The 24,051-nt window shown below is 52.4% G+C and overlaps 1 protein-coding gene across 6 annotated transcripts in view; it reads left to right on the forward strand.

Annotated features, from left to right (window-relative positions):
* Positions 1 to 24,051, forward strand: part of JADE2 (jade family PHD finger 2) — a 49,057-nt gene that overhangs the window by 15,067 nt on the left and 9,939 nt on the right. For all 6 annotated transcript variants that reach the window (XM_077768655.1, XM_077768656.1, XM_077768654.1 and 3 more), the window contains 6 exons: positions 9,008 to 9,165; positions 13,669 to 13,829; positions 14,509 to 14,720; positions 15,897 to 16,064; positions 17,497 to 17,613; positions 18,872 to 19,336. In XM_077768655.1, coding sequence (XP_077624781.1) covers positions 9,008 to 9,165; positions 13,669 to 13,829; positions 14,509 to 14,720; positions 15,897 to 16,064; positions 17,497 to 17,613; positions 18,872 to 19,336 — 1,281 coding nt within the window. The remainder of the gene's footprint in view (positions 1 to 9,007; positions 9,166 to 13,668; positions 13,830 to 14,508; positions 14,721 to 15,896; positions 16,065 to 17,496; positions 17,614 to 18,871; positions 19,337 to 24,051) is intronic.

Genomic DNA, 24,051 nt, shown 5'->3' on the forward strand with positions numbered 1-24,051 from the left:
CGTTCCCCTCTGTTTCTGTCAGTGGGTTGGAGAGGTGGGCCTTTAGAGTCTGCTGGGCCTGGGGGCCAAGGGCTTTGTTCACCCTGGTGAAAGGGGATCTGGGAGTCCCATTTCTCCAGTCCCTTAGAGTAAGACACTTGTGGGGTAGTTGTCAGGCTGCTCACAATCTGGGGCCAAGGTCCCAGCCGCAATGCTTGCAAATTGATGTGCGTGGTGCAGTCCCCTCCCTGGTGGGGAACTCTTGTTTCCCTTTGTCTCTTCATCTCTGAATGTGAACAGTGATGGCATGGGGTATCTGAGGGCCAGGAGTACCTAGCTTAACAGCAGTACCAACACATAGTGAATCCAAAAGCCGCAGAAAGGGCTGGGCTTGGGTTTATGCCAGGTAGGCGGCTGCCCCTGTAATAACCTGCTAGGGGCTGCCCTTCCCAGTGCACCCGAGGGTATAAATCTCCGAGCTCCCTCTGCACTGGAATAAGGTGCTGTAGGGCAGAAAAAAAAGTGCTCAGACCAGGAGTCAGGACCCTGGACAGGGCTGAGGCCTTGAGGCCCAGCTTCCCTTCTGGCCCTTAACCAGTGGGTAGCCTCCCTCAGCCAGAGTGAAGGGCGGGNCCTCAGTACTGGAGCTGAAGGGACAGGCCCCGGGATTCTTGGGAGGCTGGATTTTTGGTGAAAGTGCACCAAGTCTGAAGTTGGCTCCAGGAACCCCTTTGGTAGTAGAGGGAAAAGGTACAGTTGACCCCAAGGACACAGGCTGTCCCCTTCCTCTGCCCTGCCTGCGAGATCCCAACAAATTTGAGATTTGTCCCTTAAGGCTTAAGTTAAGCAGGCCAGCCCTGAAGGAGTGGAAGGGATTAGCCTGCCCTGGGAAGGTGGTACTACTATATAAACCATGGGTTTCTGGCCTCGCTTGTCTGACCAGACGGCATAACCATTTTTGGTACTTAACACTTTGTGAGACCTATCTCTGAGAAACTGATGGAATCCTGAAGATTATTCTTTTAAATACTAATACCAGGCCCCCAGTCCCACCTCACCTCCAGGAATTCTGACTTGAGTGGTCTGGAGTGCAGTCCCAAGTATCTACTTTTTTAAAGCCCTTTTGTCAGAAGCTGGGTTTAATAACTACTGCCACAGGCCTTTTTCCTTAATTTGCTAAGACAGGAAGTCCTGCCTTGATCCTCCCTGGAAAGACCCTGAGGTTGAAGAAGGAAGAGGAGGCTTTCCAGCCTGGTTCAGTGACCTGAGCAAAAGCAGGGAGTGTGGGTGAGGGCAGTCCCCCAGCTGGCCCCTCCTCCCATAGTGTCCAGGGGATGAACAGGTTTCTGCCAAGCCTTTGGCCTGGCCAAGGTGTGAAGGACTTCTGGAGGAGAAATGAGGCCAGCCCCCTGGGTTTGGAGGCTGTGTCTTCCTCAGGCCTGGGACAGAGAGGCAGAAGGAAGGGGAGACCGAGTGGTGGGGGTTTTCCCCCAGGCCAGGTTTTCAGGAAGCCTGAGTCCCCGAAGTTAGCTATTGGGCAGAGACATTGGTCTCCAGGACCCAGGAGCTACTGATAGTGATTAATCTCAGCAAGCGCTTGAGAACGCCTGATAGGCCTAGCTGGCTGCTAGGGGTGTAGAAAATGCAGGCCGTGTCCCTGGGGAGCTGGTCCTCTGACTCGCAGCAGGATGCAGGTGCTTCACAGGAAAGTGTCCGTTATGGGAGGTGCAGCCAGCTTTGCCACTGAGGAGCTCCGTGACCTTGGGCAAGTGACTGTATCTCCCTGAGCCTCCAGGTCGTCATCTGTAGGGCCCTGCCGTGGAGTTTCTGTTCAGTAGATATGACTGTTCTTTCCTGAGGCCCCTGAAGCTTGAAGGTGGAGAAGATACCGGAAGTGAGTGAAGGTGAAGCTGGCCTCCCTGGGGACAAAGCCTTGATGGTCCCAGAACAGGGCGAGTATGAGTTGGGATTTGTCAGCTTCCTTTGCAAGCCCTGATGATTAATCAGTATATCCCTAGCAGAGAGAATAGGGCCTCTCTGCGGGTTCCACAGGGGCCCTTCACCAGTGCTTAGCTTTTTGCCCTAGGGGACAGGTCCAGGAAGAAAAAGGTGATACTTGTGAACAGTTTCTGTCACCACTGAGGTGTCTGCCAGACCCAGGGTTCATGAAAGTTCCTATAGCAGTCCCCTCCCACCCCCTCCGAAAAGGCAGCAAGTGAAGAAGGAGGATGCAGCTTATTGGCTTACCCTGTTGTTTTAGAAAATGGGACCCTTCTACCTTGGGTGAGGGCATGGGTGGCCAGAATTTGTTGGGGAGCAAAACCACAGGATAAATAAAATGCCTTCCCAGAGGAGCACAAGTCCTATGCAGATGTTTGAAGTAACAGATTTTATTTTAAAACAATGATGGTATCTATTGTTGTAAAATGCAAAATGCCCACGATTGTGAGAGGTCGAACAGGAGAAATCGAAAAAAGTGTCATGCTTGCCCTGTGGTTTTAAGCCATATTTCTAGCCAGCAGCTCCTCTGCCGCCCCCCAAGGCTGGTGGGTGGGTAGGAATGAGGGGGAGCCCTTCCACTGGGTTAAGTGCCTGCTTTCTGAGACTCCTGCTGCCTTCCTCTAGGGGTGGAGGGCAGAATCCACTTATAGTATAGTCGGAAACACCACTGCTCCCGCCAGCTGGAAATTCCTCCCAGCCTCTGGGGCTTGTCTTGCAAAAGAAATGTGTGTAATAAATTCTTTAAAGAGCAGGAAGTGCTGTTATCCTTGTGAAAGAGAAAAGAGGGTGTGTGTGAGAGAGACAGAGAGAGAAAGGGAGAAGTATCTGACAAAATTAACCTAGGCAGGTTAATAGGACTGGGCAGAGGGTAGCTATGCTCAGAGCACTTCTCTGGTGTTTTATGCCTAATTTAAGTAAATTTGTTCTTGGCTTGGGATGCTCTTTATCATGTTCCAGCCAAAGAAAGAGTTCTTAAAAAGAAGAAATATCTCCCGGTTCCCTGGCAGTATTGCAGTGGTTAAAGTACAATGCAGACCTCAGATGAGTGGTTTACTTTGAGTCTCAGTCCGTAAAATGGTCGAAATGTGAATTAGTGAGGTAATAAGGTATGTATATATGTATATCGTGTATAGAAAGCATTTAGCCTGCGCCTTGTTTAACAGGACAATGACTTTTCAACATTAGCTATTGTTTCTAATGAGATGAAGTGCTCAGAAAAAGCAATTGTGATTTAACATGAGGTATTTGGAGGGCACCTGGATGGCTCAGTCAGTTAAACGTCTTGACTTTGGCTCAGGTCATGACCTCGCAGCCTGGAGCCTGCTTCGGATTCTGTCTCCCTCTCTCTGGCCCTCCCTTGATTGTGTTCTCTCTTTCTCTCTCTCCCTCTCCCTCTCTCTCTCCCTCTCTCTCTCTCTCTCTCAAAAATAAATAAAGTGAGGTATTTGGTAGTAATTTCACTTGGCTTGTTCAGGACAGACCCTCCATTTTTGCGGGGATTTGAAGGAGGGTACCACTCCTACCTTTACTCCTGTGTGGACAGAGGTCAAGGAGAGGCATCCTTGGCAAAAGCTGTTTTCATTGGCTTTGGGACAGTGACCAAGACCAGTTCCTAATGTCCACCTAGAAGGATCTTTCAGGCCAGCCCCCTGCCTCTACTTCCCCTACTAGGCAGGACAGGAAACTTCAGAGTTTAATCATACTTCAGACAAATCCTAAGGTTCATTCATTCATTTGTGGTACACCATTTCTTTTTCTTTTCTTTTCTTTTTTTTTTTTTTTTTTGAGAGAGGGTGCAGGTGAGTGAGGGAGGAGTGAGAGAGAGAGAAGTGGGACTCACCCAGTGCTGGGCTCATACTCATGAACTGTGAGTTCATGTCCTGAGCCAAAGTCAGATGCTTAACTGGCTGAGCCACCCAGGCGCCCTGTTGAACCCCATTTCCTGAGCATCTGGTGCATGCCAGGCACTGTACCTCAGACAGGTACCATGATAAACCAGACACATGGAGTCTCTGCTTTTCTCAGCCTAATTACTACAGGAGATGGACATTAAACAAATAATTACACAAATAATCATATTTTGTAATGATGATAAGTGCTGGGGCCTTTCCTTAAGTAATTGAACTTCCTCTTGGTGTCTGAAATACTCTATGATACAATAATTCACTCTTGAGAAAAGGACACAGCTCAAGGTCCCAGGATGAGATATTCAAATAACATCCATAAATCTTGCAATCACATACTTCTTGAGAACTCTGTGCAGGGAATAGTGGAAGTTGCCTGTCATCATTTTCTTTGCTTTAGGAGGTCATGCCAGCCCCCACCGACAGTTTCTAGTGGAGTTTGTTTGGGGTTCTTCCTGGGGAAGTAGGTGTGGAAAACCAGACAGATGGCTCGGTGGTTGTAGTCTTCAGTCTGAGGAAAAGGAAGTGGAGGTCAAGGCCATGTGCGTTGTCACTAGATCTGGGGAGAGTAGGGCCTTCGGCTCCTTCCAGAGCCATATTGGCACCTCGGCATTCAGATTGGTTATTAAACATTCTTCCTACTGTTTGAAGTTTTAGACCTTTAATCATTCTTCATACTGTTTGAAGAAGCTACAATTAACATCTCCCAGGCAGCTCAGAACTTGGTTGCTAGGCAGCAGACCTTTAAAGACAATTTGTCATTTTCTGCCATAGGAGAGAAAAAATAGTAAACATTAACATTCTTGGGAAATTGCTTGTTTTCCAACTTCCAACTTTCTCGCCATGGACAGGCTTCCAGTTCATCAGCGTCCATTTTATTCTTTATTTAGTTTTCATAAATAATTCAAAGGCGTTTTAGGAGAGTAAGTGAGCTTCTTTCAAGCTCAACCTCTGGCAGTTTAGAACAAAAAGGATGTTTGGGTGACAGTCGGGTTGCCGTATTTGTGGACAGCTTTTATATTAATGCACAGAGGCTCCTTTGGAAGGTACAGGGTACCGAGGTGCCCAACTGTAAGTAGCCTTGGGCAGCAACCCAAGAAGGTGGCGGTAGATTCACGGAAGGCTCTTGAGTCCTTTCGCCTTTGTTGGCATCTCACGTGTGGTAGACCCTGTGTACGTTGTCGGGCTCCAGCCTGTGGTCCAGCTGGCACTCACTGAGCTCACCTCTTTCATGTGGGGGCTGTGGAGGAAGAAACCAGGGGACCCCAACACAGGGCTAATGGGAGTTCACAGGAAGCCCAGAACCCAGCCTGGGACCCAGGAAGGTTTCCCAGAGCACATGTGGACCCCCACGTCTGAGACCTCCAAGGTGAAACAGGCCATCCCCACTTTGGCAAGAAAGAAGTGTCCCAGCAGGCTCCTCCCACGTGCCAAGGGTGAAAAGTGCTCCGGAGTATGGAGTATGGAGTATCTATCGTGTGGCCACAGGGGCCTGGTAATTCCTCCAGCTCAGCCAGAGGGAACAGTGGAAGGCCATTCAAGGGTTTGCAGTTCACAAAGGCCACCTTCTGATTTGCATATTCTAGCCTTTGGGGAAGCTATCTGATTTGGCTTTTGTGCAGGCCTTGAGCAAGTGGCCAGAAGGGACAGAGGGGCTCTGGGGGAGTGCTGGGTGGCTTCAGAGTCCATGGGCTGGGATCCTTTTTCACTTCCAGCATGTAGGGCCTTGTATAGGTGATTTAACTAACTTGAGTCTCAGAGTAAGGATGATCGTAGCCTCTACCTCACAGAGTTAGTGTAGGAACTCAGATTAATTCAAGAACTGCCTTTAGACGGGTACTGAACACATAGTGCTCCTTAAGTGCTGGCTGCTACTATTATGATAGTGCTCCCCTTCCTGAACTTCCATCAGTCTCCTGCCCCAAAGGACCATTGTGTCCAGTCTGCTACCTGCTACCTAAGTGAGGGACGATGAAACTTGGAACTGTCTTGGGGCTAGACTCCCCCACCCCTCCTCCGCCTCTGTCTCACTCCTAAATCTCTCTGATCCCTTGAGCCTGGGATCCCTTCCTGCAGAGTTCCAGTGCCGCTCCTGTTCCTACTCAGGGCCACCTCTCCCCTGCTGGTGTAGCCTGACATTGGGCCTCCCAGACTCCAGCTTGGGTAGTGTGCTGGTCCTTAGGCTTCGAGCCCGGCTTGGGGATTTCAGCTCTGCATATATCCATGAGGTCTCTCACCCTATTAGTGCAGGTTCAAAAAGCACTGCCAAGGAGCCAGCTGGAGGCCTCAGATAATTCCCTAGAGAGGGCCATTCATTCATTCATTTACTATTTACTGAGCACCTGCTATGTGGCAGTCATTATGGCAGGCACTGAGTACATAACAGAACGCAGGACTGCTTTGGCAGGGCAGATGTCGAGAAACAAACCACGGGAGCACACCAGTTCATTGTGGGGGGGTGTTAAGTGCTGGGGCCTGAGGCAGGATGGCCAGGTGGAAGATGGCTCTGCGGCGCAGTTGGTGCTCCTTGAGTCAGAGTGAGCACCTGAAAGGTGCAAAGGAATCCTGAAAGAAATGGTGCTTATACCACAGCCCAGGATGAGGGAACAGCAAAAGGTTTCAGTTTTACCCATGCCTTTTTGTAGGGACACTTGGCGACAGTAGTGAAGGGTTGATTTCTAGAGCCAGATGATGGGCTGTCCCCGGTGGGAGGCTCCCCATGGCACGGGAGCAACAGTGTTTTGGCCTGTACCACTTGGGTTACCTGGATCAGGAGATCTCAGAGGCAGTGATGAGCCGACTGTGGGTTCCATTCACCCCGCCAGGTCCTGTCCTGGGGTCCGGAGGAAAATAACCCCACTCCAGCCCTGCTGGGCTCGGCAGAGGCCTCGGCTGGGAAGGGCCCAAGCCAGCAAAGGGGGACTTCTGAAGGACAGCACAGAAGCACCTGTGTTTGTGTTCTTGTATCAGCCGCCTTACTGCTTGTTAATAAGATATGCAAATTATCAGGGTTGTGAAATCTTCCCCACATTTCATCTTCTGCTTAATTACCATTTAATCGTAATCTCATTTTAATTTTTTCACACTGGCACCCTAATTAAATGTTAGGGTGTTAGTCTTAACAATTAAATTATATTGGCAAATAGAGTCTCAAGAAACTTGACCTTTTTCAAGCCCTCTGTAGCTAGATGCAAATGTTAATTAGATTTCTGCACGATGTTTCTGCGAGTCCCGCTTGGTACACCCATTTCAGTGTTTCCTTGTTGTTGTGGCCCTAGATTTGAATGAGACACACACAGCCAAGTGAGTTGGGCCCCTGGCAGGCAGAGGTTACCATTAAACAAGTTGGTCATGAACCCCTGGAAGGCCAGTGATGCTGGTTTTTTGGAGAGTGGTGGGTTTGGAATTTGGTCAGAGGCCTGGAAAACTCATTGAAGTGGTTTCTCAACTTGTGATTCTCATTTGATGACCGCTGGGAAAGTTGGTGCCTAAGCAAGTCACGTTGTGTCTGGAGCTGCCACCACCAGGTCCTGCAGTAACACTTTGTGCGAGACCACAGTGAGGTCAGGCAGCTGGGCAGGAGAGGCACTGCCGGAGTCAGCTAGGGCTGGGTTTGGAGACTGTTCTGGGGTGGAAGTCGAGGGTCGGGGCAGGGGGGCAACAGACAGACTACGGGGACGCCCAGATTACCCCTGAGTTCGCCATTGCCCAGAAGAAAACCAGAGCATGAGTGTGTAGACATTCATGGCCTGGCCCTGAGAAGATTTGGATGGGCTTGACTGAGAACGAATGCAACCTTCTCTTCTTCTTACTGTGTCACACACAGAGTATGGCACTGTGTTACCCCAGCTCAGCGGGGCACATGGTGTCCTCGTTCTTGAGAGTCGTTGGAGTCCTTGACTCATGGGGAACTAGTCTCTGAGCTGCCACCGGAACTGGCCTCTCCCTCAGCTATTTATATAAGCTCCTGATACTTTCTTTGCCTGGGATTGGTGCCCTGCACTCCTTCACACCTCTGCTTGAGCCTGTGGTTGCAATACAACCATAATTTCAAGTTTTTATTTGTTGATTTTGAGAGAGAGAGAGAGAGAGAGGACACGAGCAGAGGAGGGGCAAAGAGAGAATCCCAAGCAGGCTCTGTGCTATCAGCTCAGAGCCCGACATGGGGCTTGTATTCATGTACCACGAGATCATGGTCAGATCCCTAACTCACTGAGCCACACAGGCATGCGCCCCCCTGCCCTCGTTTTTTTAAGTTTTTATTTATTTATAATAAATAAAAAATATTTATTTTTTATGGGTGCCTCAGTCGGTTAAGCGTCTGACTTTCGCTTAGGTCATGATCTCGCGGTTCGTGGGTTCGAGCCCCACGTCGGNTCTCTCTCTGACCCTCCCCTGCTCACGCTCTCTCTCTCTCTCTCTCTCTCCTAGAAATAAATAAAAATATTAAAATTTTTTAAAGTTTTTTTTTTTTAATTATTTTTGAGAGAGAGGGAACGAGCAGGGGAGGAGCAGAGAGAGAGGGAGACACAGAATCTCAAGCAGGGTCCAGGCCCTGAGCTGTCAGCACAGAGCCCAACATGGGGTTTGAATTTACGAAACTTGAGATCATGACCTGAACCGAAGTCGGCTGCTTAACTGAGCCACCCAGGCACCCCTTTATTTATTTATTTTGAGAGAGATTGAGGACATGAGCAGTGGAGCGTAATTTTAAACCTTCTATAGAAATTCCCCGAGCAGTCTCTTAATGGCAGTATGCACAGAAGCCTTCCTACCATCTGATTTTTCCCTTAGGTTTTTGGCCTTTCTTGGCAAGTTTTTCCTCTTCTCTCTGAGTTCCACTCTCATCTATCATTCAAAGTCCATTCTTTAACAGATCAGAACACAGGTGAATTCCATTCAATACATTTATTGAGCATCTACTGTGTGCAGAGCCCTGTGCTGAGTTCAGGGAAGATGTGTTAATGTAATTATTGCTTTTGTGTTGGCTTCTTACTTTGAAGTAAGCGGTGGGGGCGTGGGGGGAGGGGAACAGCAAGCCCCCTGGAGTTGCATTTGCCTTTTCTGTCCCGGGTGTGGAGCAGACCACCCTGAGGCACTCTTTCCTTTCCCGCTCCTTACAGGTGTTTCGGACAGACTTGATCACAGCCATGAAGATTCCAGACTCCTGCCAGCTCAGCCCGGATGACTACTACATCCTGGCCGATCCATGGCGACAGGAATGGGAGAAGGGTGTGCAGGTGCCGGCTGGAGCAGAGGCCATTCCAGAGCCTGTGGTGAGGTAAGTCGGGCAGCCCAGGCTAGGGGGTCCTCAACAAGGCAGGCCAGGGCAAGGGACCTTCATAGCCTGTCTCTGTTCTTAGATTCTTTGGTCATATAAACCCCTGAAAAGTTCCAGAAATACTGGCAGTTTACCTTTGAGGCTGAGAACTCAGCTCTGGAGCCACATGACTTAGGTTCAAATTGCCACTTGCATTCAGTGTGACGTTGGGCCAGAAGCATAATCTCCCTGAGCCTCTGTCTCCTTGTCTGTGAAATGGGAATGACGACAGTATATCTACCCTATACGGTGTTCAAGATGGCATAGGGAAACAATGCCTGGGAGACATTTGGTACGGGACCTGACCCACACAGGCATTCAGTAAAAACTGGCCTTGGGTTATCCTCACTTCAGTCCTAACTGGGTCCCACAACCAGGTCTTATCTGGGAAATCTCTGAGCTTTTAAATAGTCCTTAGGTCAGGAATAAGCCATGCTCTTGACTTGTTAACTCCCTTTTAAGGAGTTCTAAGTGGGAAGGAGTCGAATGCTGACACATAGCAGGTGCTCTGGAAGCAGTTGCTATGATCCTCCTCAGGAGGATTCCCTGCCAGGGCAAGGTGGCAGCTGGGTTGGGGCTGGGTCGAGTACAATCTCTCCAGGCTTTGTAGCCTTTGGGTCTTGTGGGTCACAGAGACCCCTGGTGCCTCGTGGCCATGGGCCTTGCCTCCAGCGACAGAGGTCAGCCAAGTGATGTTTTCTGCACCCTGCAAAACCCTCTAAGTCGTCTCTGGCCAGAGGGACCTGATGTCCTAAACTCCCCGGCCCTCCTGCATGCTTGGCTTTGGCAGCCCCGTGGCTCTCACTTAGGCCCATTTTGACGAGTCCTGGGTCAAAGATTACGACCATGACCTCCCTTGACAGTGCACTGTTGCTTCCTGGCCACCACACCTAGGAGTGCCCGCCTGGTGCCATACCTGTGCTGGACATGAGGTTACAGAGGCAGATAAGACTGAACCCTGATTAGGTGCTCTGTGAGGACCGGGGGCTGGGCAGGGCTCATCCTGTGGCCCCTGAGGGCCGAGTGCTGGGCCCTCTGACAGGGGAGCTCCAGTAGTCTCTGAAAGAGAGAATATGTGGGATTTGGAGAGGGAATATATTCTCCACATCCCCTACCCAGGGCCAGAAGCATGGATTAAGCTCCTAGCCAGTTTGACACCTTTATATCTACCTACTGAAGAACTACTACTAACCAATTTAAACCAGTTTTCTCCTCTGTAAAATGGGCCTGGTAACTGTAGCTGCCTAATGGTGTGGCAGGGATGAAATGAGAATACACATGGCAAGGACCCAGGGTAGCAAAGGGGAGGGGTAGGCCACCAGCTGGACAGAGAGGGGAGTCCTGATTAGGCTTGGCCCAGCTGTCTGTCCTCCCTCCTTGATGTCAATGTCAGGTGGTTCCGGAAACATCCAGTAGCCTGCGTAATTAATTGCAGATGCTTCCACACCAGTAGCTTGGCTTCTGTCTGCCTTCGCGGTGCTTTATCTGTTGACATCGAGAGGAGAGCACGTGTTCAGACTGCTCTGGCTTCTCTAGGTGCATTCCCTGCGTATGCTCGGCTGCTCTAAGCTGACAGGAGCCGGGCACTCCTGGCCTGTCTGTGCTCTTTGGAGAGGATAGACTGAAGGTAGGGAGGGGCTGTCTTCTTTGTGAAGTCGTCCCTATCTCCCTCTAGCCCAGTCCCTCCATCTTCCAGGGTACCTCCCATTGCAAGGCCCTTATCTCGAAGCCAGCACAGCAGCGACCGTGGTTAGAACTATTAACAGCAGCACTTCCTGAGAATTCGCTGTGCTGAGCCTGCTATGTTCATCTTCTCATTTAATTACCATATCAGCCCTCTAAAGTACATCTTTACTGTCCCCATTTGAGAGATGAGGAAGTCGGGAAATTCTGGGGAATTCCCTGCATGACCGCCAGGGCCTAGTGGGCTGGGCCAGGAAGTTACAAGCCGCGGGAACAAGCACTGGGTTGCCCCTGTGAGGCCCAGAGAGAGTCTGTGCCCCCATCACGCTGGCATGCCGGCTTTCATTGCTCTTCCCCCACTGCTCCCCCAGGCCCCACTGTCTTTCCCTTTTTGTCCATTCTTCCCTGGCCATTGTGCAGGTCTGCCCACCTCCTGCTCTGAAATTTATCTGGTTAATGAGAACCTGTCTTATCCCCTGATCATGAATTGAGTGATGACCTGTGCTGCCCCCTCAGTGAGGCCAAAAGACTCGACCTAGGGCAGAACCAACCTCTGGTATAGGTATAGGCTTTTGAAGTAGAGACCCTCCCCCAGGTCCCAGCCCAGGCCATCCACCTTCTCCAGCTGATCTCTGTCCTGCTGGCTGACAGCTGAGACTGAGACCTTGGCCTAGGGTCAGGTGGGTCGGCGGCTGGTAGAAATAGCTTCTTCCACAGCCAGAGCCAGAAGATGTGTAACACGTGAGGACGAGAGCCCCAGAAAGCACAGGAAATGCCTTTCCTGGTGTGAGCCCCTTAACCCTAGATTCTCAGAGAAAGAAAGGAACTTTCTGACAGAGCACACAGGTGTCAGCAGTTACACCAGTAGGTGGGAGGGCACTCAAACAGAGGTTATGTCCAAAACCTCACTGAACATACGCTGGGGACACAAAGCAGCATCAAGACAACATTTGTCTTTGTTTTTAAAAGAATGTATTAATTCCAGTAAGACCTTCATGAGGGAAGGCAGGATTTTATAGGACTAAGAGTATCAGTAATGCATCTGTTTGGAATGACCTATTTTACGGGGGGCTGGAGGGAGCTGCCATCAGTCACTACCTGAGGCCTCCCTTAATCTGGGCCTCTCGTGTGGGAGAAGGTGGCACCAAGCACTTGGCCTTTCTCCGTACTCCCCTCAACCTCCTCTGAGCCTCTCCCTGGGTCTGGAAGCCGTTTTTGCCTCCCTGTCTTCTTCATCCTTCCTGCCCCTCTGGCTGACACCTGGCCCATTTCCTGGAGCCCAGGAGTCCTCCCCATAGTTTAGCCATGTCTGTGCCATCCTGCCCACCCCTCCCGTCCCCTGTCTGCGCTGAGTCACAACCCCTGGCAGCCCTTGCCTTTGACCCCAGGAGGCCTCTTGGGCAAGTGAGGGGCCTATCAGCCCCTGGGAGGGCTGGCCAGATGGAAGTCAGGCTCTGCAGCAATAACCATGGCAACCGGTGGGGGGTGAGAAGAGCTGGCATTTTGAACTGGCATCAGGAACTGAGGGGCAGCGCACAACTGAGTCAAAAGGGGGAACTGTGCCCTCCCCAGGCAAAAGCCCTCTGGTTCCATTTCAGAAGGAGCAAAGTAATATCCAAAGGTCTTAAAATACACCCTTACACACCTGTAGTGATTAATGTGTGCCAGGCACTATTGTAAGAGCTTTACACATATTCATCCATTTGACTCTTACCAACCATAGAAGGTAAGTACTATTATCATTAGCTTATTTTTTTGGATGAGGTCACTGTGCACACAGAAGTTCAGCAGCTTGCCCAGATAACACATTAAGTGGTAGATCAGGGTCGCCTGGCTGGCTCAGTCGGTAGAGCGTGCGCCTCTTGATCTTGGGGTTGTGAGTTCGAGCCCCACGTGGGGGATAGAGTTTACTTAAAAAAAAAATAGTGTATCAGGACTTTGGGTCCACATTTTGCAGACAGGACCCTTCAAGTGGAGCTGCCCCAGGGAGAGCCATATGACCCAAGGGAGGGCTGCCCTGGAGTATATGATTCTGGGATTGTAATAGGCCCACCTGTGGATCCAGGGGAGGAAGCCTCCATCTTGCAGTGGGGGTGGGGGCACCATGGTGAGAGACTGACTGCTCAGGTTATGCCATATCTGAGGGAATGATAAGGTACGTGGGAGACATGTGTCTTCTGGAGGTGTAAAGCTTTCATGTGGAAAGGGCTATGGTGGGCTACTGCAGTGTACTCAGGTAAGGCTCCTTCTTACCCTATAGGAGATCCGGCCTCACTTCCCCTTGTGGGGTCATGGGGATAATCTTGGCCTCTCCCTAGCCTTGAGGGGCATGCTGAAGGACCTGAAGCCCCACTCTTTCCCACTTGTCCCACAGTGGTCGACACTGGGCATTGCCCAGTGAGAGCACATGGACTGCCTCCCATAGGCCCGGGCAGGGCAGATCTAGATCATGGAGCTTTAGCTAAAGCCTCATGAGAGGACCAGTAGAGGAGTGCACTGGGCAGAAAGGATATGCAGGGCAATGGGTCAGCATCCATTCCCCTCCTTACCCACACTCTGCCCTTTGTTCTGCTTTCCTGCTTGCCCATAGATAGGCCTTTGGGTCTCTGCAGGGTAGTCAGGCAGGAAGAGGTAGTGTAAGGAGGTCGCATCAAAATCTCACACCTCGCTTGTCCAGCAGCTCCTTATCTAGTCTGGCCGACTCAGTGGAGCCCGCCAGACCCCGTGAGCCTGGCAGGCTAAGGATCCCTCCTCTCATGATTCCCTCTCTTGATTTCCTAGGATCCTCCCACCGCTGGAAGGCCCCCCTACCCAGGTGTCCCCTAGCAGCTCTGAACTTGGCGAGGGCTCCCAGCCTGATTGGCCTGGGGGCAGCCGCTATGACCTGGACGAGATTGATGCCTACTGGCTGGAGCTCATCAACTCGGAGCTCAAGGAGATGGGTAGGTGACCAGATGGGACAGGAGTGGGATTGGAGCAGGCCGAGCAGAGTTTTCTTCTGAATGCCACCCTCAGAAGGGTATGGGCACAACTGAGCTTTGGCACTGCATGGATCTGAGAGAAAATCCCTGCTGTATTCTAGTTTGGAGAAGTTATTTGGGGTGTCTTGTGCCTCATTTTCTGTAGCTGTCAGGTGAGTGCACTAATAGCATGTAATTTCCAGAGTTCTTGAGAATATCGTTAGTAAGCTTGACCATTACATGAAGAGTAAGTGAGCACATTAATGAGTCTAGGATGAAAAATGAGGCTGAGGACAATTGATATGGGGCTCCTGGCTGAAGCCCACTAACATCTCCTAGGAAGGTCCCCCATTCCTGCCATACACACAGTTCAAGCGGTGGATTCTCCATGCATATAGCTGCCTCCCACAGATACTTCCATGTTATTTGCATGTACACGTGCGTGTGGTCACAAGCAGGCTGTCAAAAGTCAGAACACCATAATAACCTGCCCCAGGGGTCTTTGAGATTGAATGGCCCTGCCCGTTCTGTTTTCGGATGACGGAGCTGAGGCCCGCGACAATGGGTGCATTTTCCCATCACACAGTGGGTGGGAGGAGACCCCTCCATACAACTGCCTGACAGAGCAGGCTCCTAACACCCTCCCCTGCTGTCCTCACAGAGAGGCCAGAGCTGGACGAGCTGACACTAGAGCGTGTGCTGGAGGAGTTGGAGACCCTGTGCCACCAGAATATGGCGCGGGCCATTGAGACACAGGAGGGGTTGGGCATCGAGTATGATGAGGACGTCGTCTGTGATGTGTGCCGTTCTCCCGAGGGCGAAGATGGCAACGAGATGGTCTTCTGTGACAAATGCAATGTCTGCGTGCACCAGGTGGGCATCCTCTCAGTCGCCCCCTCACATGTTCCTCGGCCAGGCCGCTGCCTGGACATGGTCATCCTGGCTGTAGGAATGCAGCAGCATTGTGGACACAGGCCCCTAAGCAGGGCAGGGGAGGAGGAGGAGGGAACGGAGTGAGTGCCCCCTGGCTCAGCCCTGTCAGCCACACTGGAGTAAATGTCCACTGGGTGGTCTTTCCATGCTTTTCCTGTGGGCTTTCCTTGACTCCCCTCACTGAGCACCCTGCCCCCCTGCCCCTCCTCCTGTGCTCCTCACCATCCTAAACTTCTAAAGAGGCAACACAGTGCAGTGATGGAGAGTAAAGCCTGGAGCCAGCGTTCCTGATTCCAAATTGTGGCCCTTCCCTTTACAAACTATGTGACTTTGGGTCATTTCTTAACCTCTCTGGGCCTCTATTTCCTCAGCTTCAGATAAGTAATTTCTTGTGATGATTAAGGTACTTCCAATGAGCTGTTTGCTTAGAACAGTGTAGTCCGGGCTTATAAGTATTTACCATTATTGATGATATAAATTGGGTGCTGTCTGACATGCCGACATCTTGATCTTGGGCTCCAAAGCTTCCAGGTTTGGAGCAGTTCTGGGCCTTGTTTCTAGAAGACTTGACTGGAACCCAGTGGATCTACCATAGTGCGCGCATGCACACACACACACCTCCTTATCCACCACTTCTGAAATAGCTTCTAGGGAGCTCAGAGGGGCTTCATCACCTGTCTGTGTACCCCCCATTCATTCATATCCCTTATACCAGTCGCTCTTAGGTCCATAAGCCGTAGGCATGACTAGGAGGAGCCGCCTTCCCAAATCTCTGAAAAGAGGAAGAAAGCTCTGGGCCCTGTCCTTAGGCAGCATACATACCCAAATGTATGTTTAACTTACAGGAGTTCATGGCCGCTTCTGAAATCCATCACTCATTAGGAATCTCTAGCCAAAGCGACTTCCCTCCCAACAGAGGGCAGAGCTGAGCCCTTCCACAGAGGACTGGCGTCTTTGCCTTACAATCCCTCCGGAGGCCTCCTTGCCAGAGCCTACTAGCAGTGTGGCACTTGCAGCTTCTAGGTCGGGCTGAGGCTGGGACCATTTGCAGCTAAATCCTGACCAAATGCACATGGCCGATGCATCTGACTTGTGACTGCCCTGCTCTCTCCCCAGGCGTGCTATGGGATCCTCAAGGTGCCCACGGGCAGCTGGCTGTGCCGGACGTGTGCCCTGGGTGTCCAGCCAAAGTGCCTGCTCTGCCCCAAGCGAGGAGGAGCCTTGAAGCCCACCAGAAGCGGGACCAAGTGGGTGCACGTCAGCTGCGCTCTGTGGATTCCTGAGGTGGGCAGACGTGGCCGTGGGGCGGCCCTGGGGAAGCGGGTCTGCATGGAGCTCAGAACTCTGGTTACAGACCACTGGGAAAGAAGGAACCGGTCTGCATAAAAAGGGGTATCTCCTATGTGGTACCCAAGAACTGGGGCAGCAACCCACAGAGAGCTTTGGATTTAGACAGAACTCAGGTGGTAATTCCATGGGTAAATGGGATTATGGGCACTGGGGGACCCAGGTGGTAGGTCTGAGAGCTGGGCAGACACCAGGCACTGGAGTAGAGGGGAAAGCATGTTGTGAGCCCTTCCAAATCCACAGTGGTTCCAACCAATGTCATACCCCCTGTTTAGAACAAAAATGAGCCGGCTGACCTAAAAGGAAATCGGGCAATCAGGCAGAGAGCTAATTAGAAGTGGATAGTGGGTCTGCTAACTATGGCTATGGCTGGGATGGAAGGGTCGGTGTGGAGTCTGCATGGAGGGGGACCATGGGAGACAGGCTAGGTAGGCCCACTTTGAGTTAGAAGAGGCACCAGACTTCTGGAAGGTTATCCTGTTTTATTTGAGATATGAAATGGTGACATCCACCAGAATTTCTGACCTAGCCTTGCTGTGTCCCCAGACCCAGAATGAGGCCCCGGTCTGATGCTGCCTGTACCTACAAGCAAGCCAGGCAGCCCTGTCAGCAGATGGCCCTACCCTTTGTGGGCTTTTAGTCTGAAAAGTTCTTGTACGGACCCACATTGTAGGCTTCTGTGGTGATAGTGGTTGTGTTGACAGTGGTATCTTACTCCCAGATCAGCCTCTTAAAGCTGGAACTACCTCTGAGTATACTCTGGGCTGGGCACAGCAGAGACAAGCAGAATCAACAGGGACTTCTCCCTACCATGAGGGCCCTTTGGTTTAGGATCTCTGGACAGGAGCCCTTCCTCCATCTTCAGACATGGGCAGTGGGGAGGCAGACGCACCCTCTGGGGCTAAGAGGTGGGCTGTGCCCAGGAGACTTAGGTGTGGTTGTTGGTTTGTCCCCATAGAAGGGATGGGAAGGGCTAAATAAAGGCACATCCCTATTGGCCAGGAAAGCCCTGGAAGCCCCCAAGAAGAAATGCTGCTTTAGGGCCTTTACTTGCTGCCTAGAAACATCAATTAAATAAATACATGTTATAATAAGTAATCTGTGTGTACACAGAGATACACACATACTCAGTTACACAGACTGCTCTGCACTCTCAAACAGAGTCACATTTTAAGACTAGTCATAGGTGAGTAAACACTAACACACTCAATGGTCAGCCTGAGATGGTCACGGAGGTCTTGGGATTCAGGGGCTCTCCCATTGCTCTGTGCACCCACTGCCTGGTTTCAGCAGACAGCTCCCATTTGGGGGATCCCTAGAGGCAGGCTGGGGATGAGAGGCCTGATGCGGCTCCCTGTGTCCTGCCCAGGTCAGCATCGGGTGCCCTGAGAAGATGGAGCCCATCACCAAGATCTCACATATCCCAGCCAGCCGCTGGGCTCTGTCCTGCAGCCTTTGCAAGGAGTGCACAGGCACCTGCATTCAGGTACGTGGCCTGTTCACCTACTGCCACCCGGGAGGTCTCCTGCATAGACCAGCTGCCTAGAGAGGTGCTTCTGGGACACTCTGGAAAACACACGGCTGCCAGCACCCCCACACCCACCCCCATGGTGCTACAGACAGAACCACCAATGGGCCACAGATGCCTGGGACTGGAGCCAGACTCAGAACCCCACCCAAGGGGCATTCCTCTATCCCCAGTTCCTCTAGGCATGGGGTAGAGGCTGCAAAAGCAAAGGCTTACCACACCATTGCATTGCTGAGGGACCCTGGCTTTCCCCAACAGCAGCTGTCTTTGGGGTTAATAAATACATTGACCTCATGTCCGACATCAAACATGTGGGAGAGGTAGGAAACCCTTTTCATCCAGCTGAGCTAATAGGCTCTCCCCCTGCAGGACAGCGCTGCACCAGTCTGTCCACAGCATTGGTTCCCAAATTCCGGTGTGCGTCAGTATTACCTGGAGAGCTTGTGTGTTGCTGGGCCTACCCCCAGAGGTCCCACTTCAGTAGATCAAGAATGAGCTGAGAATTTGCTTTTCCAACAAGTTCCCAGGTGACCCGATGCTGCTGGTCTATAGTTTGGAAAGTAGGGGTTTATCCTTTGTCCTCCTCCTTTCTCTAGCAGCAGTTTTCATTGCAAACACTAGATGTGCCTCCACCCATTTGTAAGACTTTCAAGTGACTTGTGAGTGCAGTCATTAATAGTTGGGTGGGGTATTCCTGAAACATTTATCAGTTGCCCACAGCCATCATCCAAGGCTGCGAGGGAGGAGTGAGTAGTCCCTGAGTTGGCCCTAGCTGCCTGGGCAAGAAAAGGAAAGGGTCCCTGTCCAGCACCGCTTCCCAGAGGACAGAGGAGGGGCATGACTCTCCATCTGAGATGATGTTGCAGAAAGGAGGCAGTGACCCATCACCAGCCTTTCTTTTGACGCCTCTTGTTCCAAAGTGATTTTGCCCACAGTGTAATGCAGCCTAATCCCCGAAGGGTTGTCGGATCACCTGACCATTTCCCCAAGATATATGGTGCTGAACCCCGTTTCCTTTCAGGCTACCCCAGAGTTCCCCCTTCCCAAATACTACAGCTCCTTCCACACCCACAGGATGTTTGGGGTCCATGCCATTTTACATAGGGTATCATCAGCATCCTGGGTTCTCAGTGGAACCCTGGAGGGTGCCCCACATCCTTCTTCCTTCCCACCAGACCTCCCTTCATGCCTGACACTTCCCCTCCTCTCTCCCCAGTGCTCCATGCCTTCCTGTGTCACAGCATTCCATGTCACATGCGCCTTTGACCATGGCCTGGAAATGCGGACTATATTAGCAGACAACGATGAGGTCAAGTTCAAGTCATTCTGCCAGGAGCACAGTGACGGGGGCCCTCGGAGTGAGCCCACTTCTGAGCCTGTGGAGCCCAGCCCAGCTGGCGAGGACCTGGAGAAGGTGACCCTACGCAAGCAGCGGTTGCAGCAGCTGGAGGAAGACTTCTACGAGCTGGTGGAGCCGGCTGAGGTGGCTGAGCGGCTGGAGCTGGCTGAGGCACTGGTTGACTTCATCTACCAGTACTGGAAGCTGAAGAGGAAAGCCAACGCCAACCAGCCACTGCTCACCCCCAAGACCGACGAGGTGGACAACCTGGCCCAGCAGGAGCAAGACGTCCTATACCGCCGCCTGAAGCTCTTCACACACCTGCGGCAGGACTTGGAGAGGGTGAGTCCCCCTGTCACCTTCCCACCTGCCGGCCTGCCCGGTGGGCATCCCCAAGGTCTTTCTGCCCTGTGTACACCGTCCTGCAGCAGCCATGGCTCTCCAGGACTCCAGATGGTGATGTCTGGCCAAGGGGCTGAGGACTTCCAGTTCTCTGACAAGGTGGGGGTAACTGATACTGTGCAGAACAGGGAAGCCTCTAGGCCTTGGATCTCTGAGCCCTTCTTGTCCCAGTCCTCTTATAGGCTTAAATGGTAGGTACCTTGCTACGTTCCTGAGGCTCTAGGACATCAGAGCTGGGGCACAACCCAGGCTTCCAGCTTCTGCTGGCCTCTGTCCCCATTAGTGGCCTCCGTGGGCCATGCCTGTTCCCAACACATGAGCTTCAGCTTGGAATTGGAGGCAGGGGAGGAACTGGGAACTGCGGCAAGTTATATCAGCCCGCCAGGCATGTGCTGGGCCAGGGCAGGGATGACAGGTGTTAACGTGGGGTGTAGGGGTATATGGGTAGGCTGGAGGCACAGTCAGCCTGTGTGGACTATAAGGATGAAGCTGAGTGGGTGGACCAAAGTGTGTGTGGAAGCTGCAGAATGTTTTAAGCAGTGACTGTCCCTCTGTGGCTGCAACTTCCAAAGAGTCCCCCTGAGAATGAATTGAGGGGCAGCCAGTGAATGGGTTGGCTGAAGCTGCCCTCAGCTCTGTACTAAGGAGATAGGTGGTCTTGGCTTGATCCAGGGTGGTAGTTCTGGGGGCAGAGTAAGATGAGGAGACACCGTGGCTTTGGGGTAATTTGTGGTGGTTAAGGGAGAGTGAGAGTTGCTTTCCTCCTGGAGCATGGGAGCCCTCCACAGGTTCCACTCCCTCCTACTACCCCAGAAAAAAAGATGAGGTTCCACCTTCCGTGGCATATGCCCTTGAACTTGACTTTACTTTCCCACTGTGTTACTTCCAGCACATAACATAGCACCACCAAGTTGGAGGCAACTCAAAGATGAAACAGGATGTTCTCTGAACCCCAGGGCCTGTTCTAGGGACATTCAGTTCTGGGGTTCAACAGCACGTGGGATCATGTCATAATATATTCCATGCATGAGCACAGACACACAACGTCTGTCCTTTCCCCTTTTCTCCTTCCTTATGAGGAAGCAGTCCTGAATGGAAGCATTGAGGGGGCTTTGTATGACCTGAGGCAACTGCTTTTCTTATGTCTATCTCTGTTGGCGAGTCTGTAAAATGGGTAGAACAACCTGGCAGGTGTTGTGCCGTGTTGAGGCGAACATGAGGTAGAGGCTCTGAAACTGGACCTGGCTTCCCCAGTCTCCTTTAGCCCTATTCCTCTGCCCTGAGGCCTGGTCAGGGTGAAATGACCCCGATGGCCTGAGAGGAAGCCTAACTGCCTGGCAGCCAGCCTGCCCCCAGGTCTGCCCCCAGGTCAGAAGGGGGAGGTGCAGAGTGGGGACACCAGATGTCCCTGGCTCCAGCCAGGGCCGAGGGCAAAGCCATCTACATTGCAGCCCCTACTTCCTGGGCAGCTCAGCCTCCTGTGTCATGTGGCAGTGGTATCAGGTACATTGGGACATCGAGTACTTTCAGAGACCAAAGCTGCGTCCAAAGTTGTCCTCTGGCCACCCCTGAGTCTGCACCCTCCAGGTCTCTAGGACAACACCCTGCTTTTACCCCTGCTGTTTCCCAAATGACCCCTCAGGTCTGACCTTCCTGGTCATGCTGGTCAGCCCACTGGCTCCGCCGGGGCCATGTAGGGAGGCCCGGGTACAGGGTTACTTATTTAATCATTATCTTGAAGAAAGAGGCAAAGTAGATCCTCCCGGTCCTAATGAGCAGGTAAAGAAACGAGGACTCTGGAAAATTAATGACACAAAGCTTTAGAGGAATTAGTGTTTTCTAGGGTTTGAGTTGAATTTGGACCTGGATGGGGGGGTGGGGTTTCTCATCAGGAGAGTTGTTGGCTTAACCTACTCTGTGCATTTCCTGAGCAAAAGCATCCCCCAGCCTCTGGACCTCATTGTCAGCTGGTACAAGTGGGGCCAAGGGGCCAAGGTCAAGGCAACATCCCAGGCAACCAGAGCTGCCCTGCAGAGAGGCCTCTGGTCGGACTCTCCAAAGTCAGGCATGAACCAACCCACTTTTCCGCCAGGAAGAGGAGACAGGGCCAACTTTGAAGTCTGTGCAGCTCTTCGGGACTCAGGAGGGCCCTGTCAGAATGCTTCTCCAGCAGCCCCTGAGCTGGACTGGCAGGCACCGGCTGAGACTGAGGCGAGTGGGTATGCAGCCCTGGCAAGCTGGGGAGAGTCAGAGAGCCCTGTGCCAGCTTGACCCCCTCCAGGTCTAGCCGTGGGGCCTTTTACGGCCACGCGTTGGTGGCTTGCATGAGTGAACAGGGCTGAGAGCTCTGCCACAAGGGAGGCTTTCTGCAGAGACCCATGACTGGTGGTGGCCCGGCCGTGGCCTAGTGCCAACAGCCGAGAGTATCCAGCCTCTGACTGGGCACCAGGCCAGCTTGGGCTGCATCCATCAGGGAGCTAAGGTTGGGGTTGAGACTGAAGCCTTGGGCAGTTGTGGGTTTGCATCCAGTTCCAGCACTTTCCGGCTCTGTGCCTTCTGAGTTTCAGTTTCCTTTCTGTAAAATGGGAATAAGGTGCCAGCTGATGCTGGAGTCACAGTGGTGGTGGGAGCACAGTGTCCTCTGCTGTACGTCGTGGTTATTGTTGCTGTTCTGGCCCTTAGAAGAGCGGGCGGCTTGCATAGAGGGGCTCCGTGGAGGACTTGAAGGCATGGGCCCAGTGCTTGGACCTGGGAATGAAACACAGGCCATCCCCCCTGATGGATGTGTCCCACAAGGCCAGGCCAGAAGCAGAAGCAGGGCCACGCTGCAGCCACTAGCCTGAAGTCCCATTTTATGATCAGCCTTTACGTGTTTTCCTAAAACTTCAGCCGCAGGCCTTGGCCTCAGCAGGCAGCTCAGGAAAGCATGGCCACCGCCGTCTCCCAGAGTTATTCACAGCTGACAAAAAAATTGCGGTGCTGATGAGCAGCCTGTCACACGCCGACTGGTGTCCCCTAGCAACCGTGCTGGCAGTTCAAGCTGCACAGGGCCTCCGCGCCTGTGCCTCTGGATCCAGTTACCAGGAGTTCACTCAAGAGCATGACCTGGCCTGGGAAGGTGGGGGCAGCTCTCAGACATTCACCCCCCTCCCTGAGGATGGACACGTGGGAGCTCCCCGAGGCCCCATTTTTTCTCCTAGGGAGAAGGCCCCGCCCTCCCTCACACTTGCCACCCATCTGCTTCCTTGTCACGTTGGTCATACCCCATTTACTCTGTCCTCAGTGCCCGGATTGTGTTCTCCTTGGCCTCCCACCAAAGCCTACCTTGTCCCAGGCAGCCTTGGCTTCCAGAACTCTGGCTCCTCGGCCACTGTATCTCCCATCTCTACAACATTTCCAACCCATTAGTGTCCGCACCTCATTGAAACCCTGTCGCCACCTCAAAGTGCTCCCTCGTCAGTAACCCTGCATCCTCACATCCCCCTTCCTACTCAGCCTCCTGTCTCCCTGCTTCCAGCCTCCCCACTCTTTACTGTCCCCTGCTTTCTTCACTCCCACCCCATGTGGCATTATTAGCTCACTGCCCGTGCCCTTGCCCCTGTGTGAAGGCCACGTACCTGGCAGAGCCTCACCTGGTAAGAATCCTATGGTGGTGAGCAGGTAAGCCCTACCAAGGTTCCTGTCAGCCAGCCTTGTTCTTGGACATTCTGGACTCCCCAGTCTAAGCCCTGGCTCCGCCTCCCTCAGGGCTCCCCCTTGTGGGCCCTCGATCTCACCTCCTGTTCATCAGACCAGACCCCTCCAGCTTCCCACCTGTAGAGCCCTCCCTATCGATTCTCTGCCCCTTTTACCCCATCTCCCCTTCCCTCAATGCCTACCCTGCAGCAAGGGAGTCGGCCTTCCCTTCATGCCTGCTCAGCCTCCAGTATTTGTTTTTTTTTTTGTTTGTTTGTTTTTTAATGTTTTATTTATTTCTAGGAGAGAGAGACAGCGTGAACAGGGGAGGGTCAGAGAGAGAGGGAGACACAGACTCTGAAACAGGCTCCAGGCTCTGAGCTGGCAGTCAGCACAGAGCCCGACGCGGGGCTCGAACCCACGAACCGCGAGATCATGAACTAAGCGAAAGTCGGACGCTTAACCGACTAAGCCACCCAGGTGCCCCAGCCTCCAGTATTTGAATCTACTTTACCTTCTCCCATTTCTGAAAGGACATCCTCCCTCCTCATGTCCCTCCAGGGATGGGACCCTCTACCCTCATCCCCATCTGTTCTTTCCTGTCATCCTGGCCAGGCTTCTGCCACTGCCATTTACCAGGGCCACCAACAGCCTCCCATGGCCTACATCCAGTGGCCACTTCCCCATCCTCACCCTCTAGCCTTCTGAGCAATGGTTACCACAGTCAGATATGCCGTTGGTCTTGAAATACGTTTCTTGTGGATGCTCTGACCAGATCCCCCCTTAACACCTCTGTTCTCCGGCTCCCTCTGTGAGTGTTCCTTGGCCCCAGTGATCATCAGTTCACCACACTCAGTCTGACCTCTCAGTGGTCTGCTCCTCATCAGGAGCTGGTCCAGCCCACACTCCCTTCTGAGCACCAGCATCTCTTGCCCAATTTCCCACAGGTCCAAGCCTGCCCCCCCCCCCCCCCCCCCCCC

This window comes from Crocuta crocuta, unplaced genomic scaffold (assembly GCF_008692635.1).
Source record: "Crocuta crocuta isolate KB4526 unplaced genomic scaffold, BGI_CrCroc_1.0 scaffold64, whole genome shotgun sequence".
Lineage (NCBI taxonomy): Eukaryota > Metazoa > Chordata > Mammalia > Carnivora > Hyaenidae > Crocuta > Crocuta crocuta.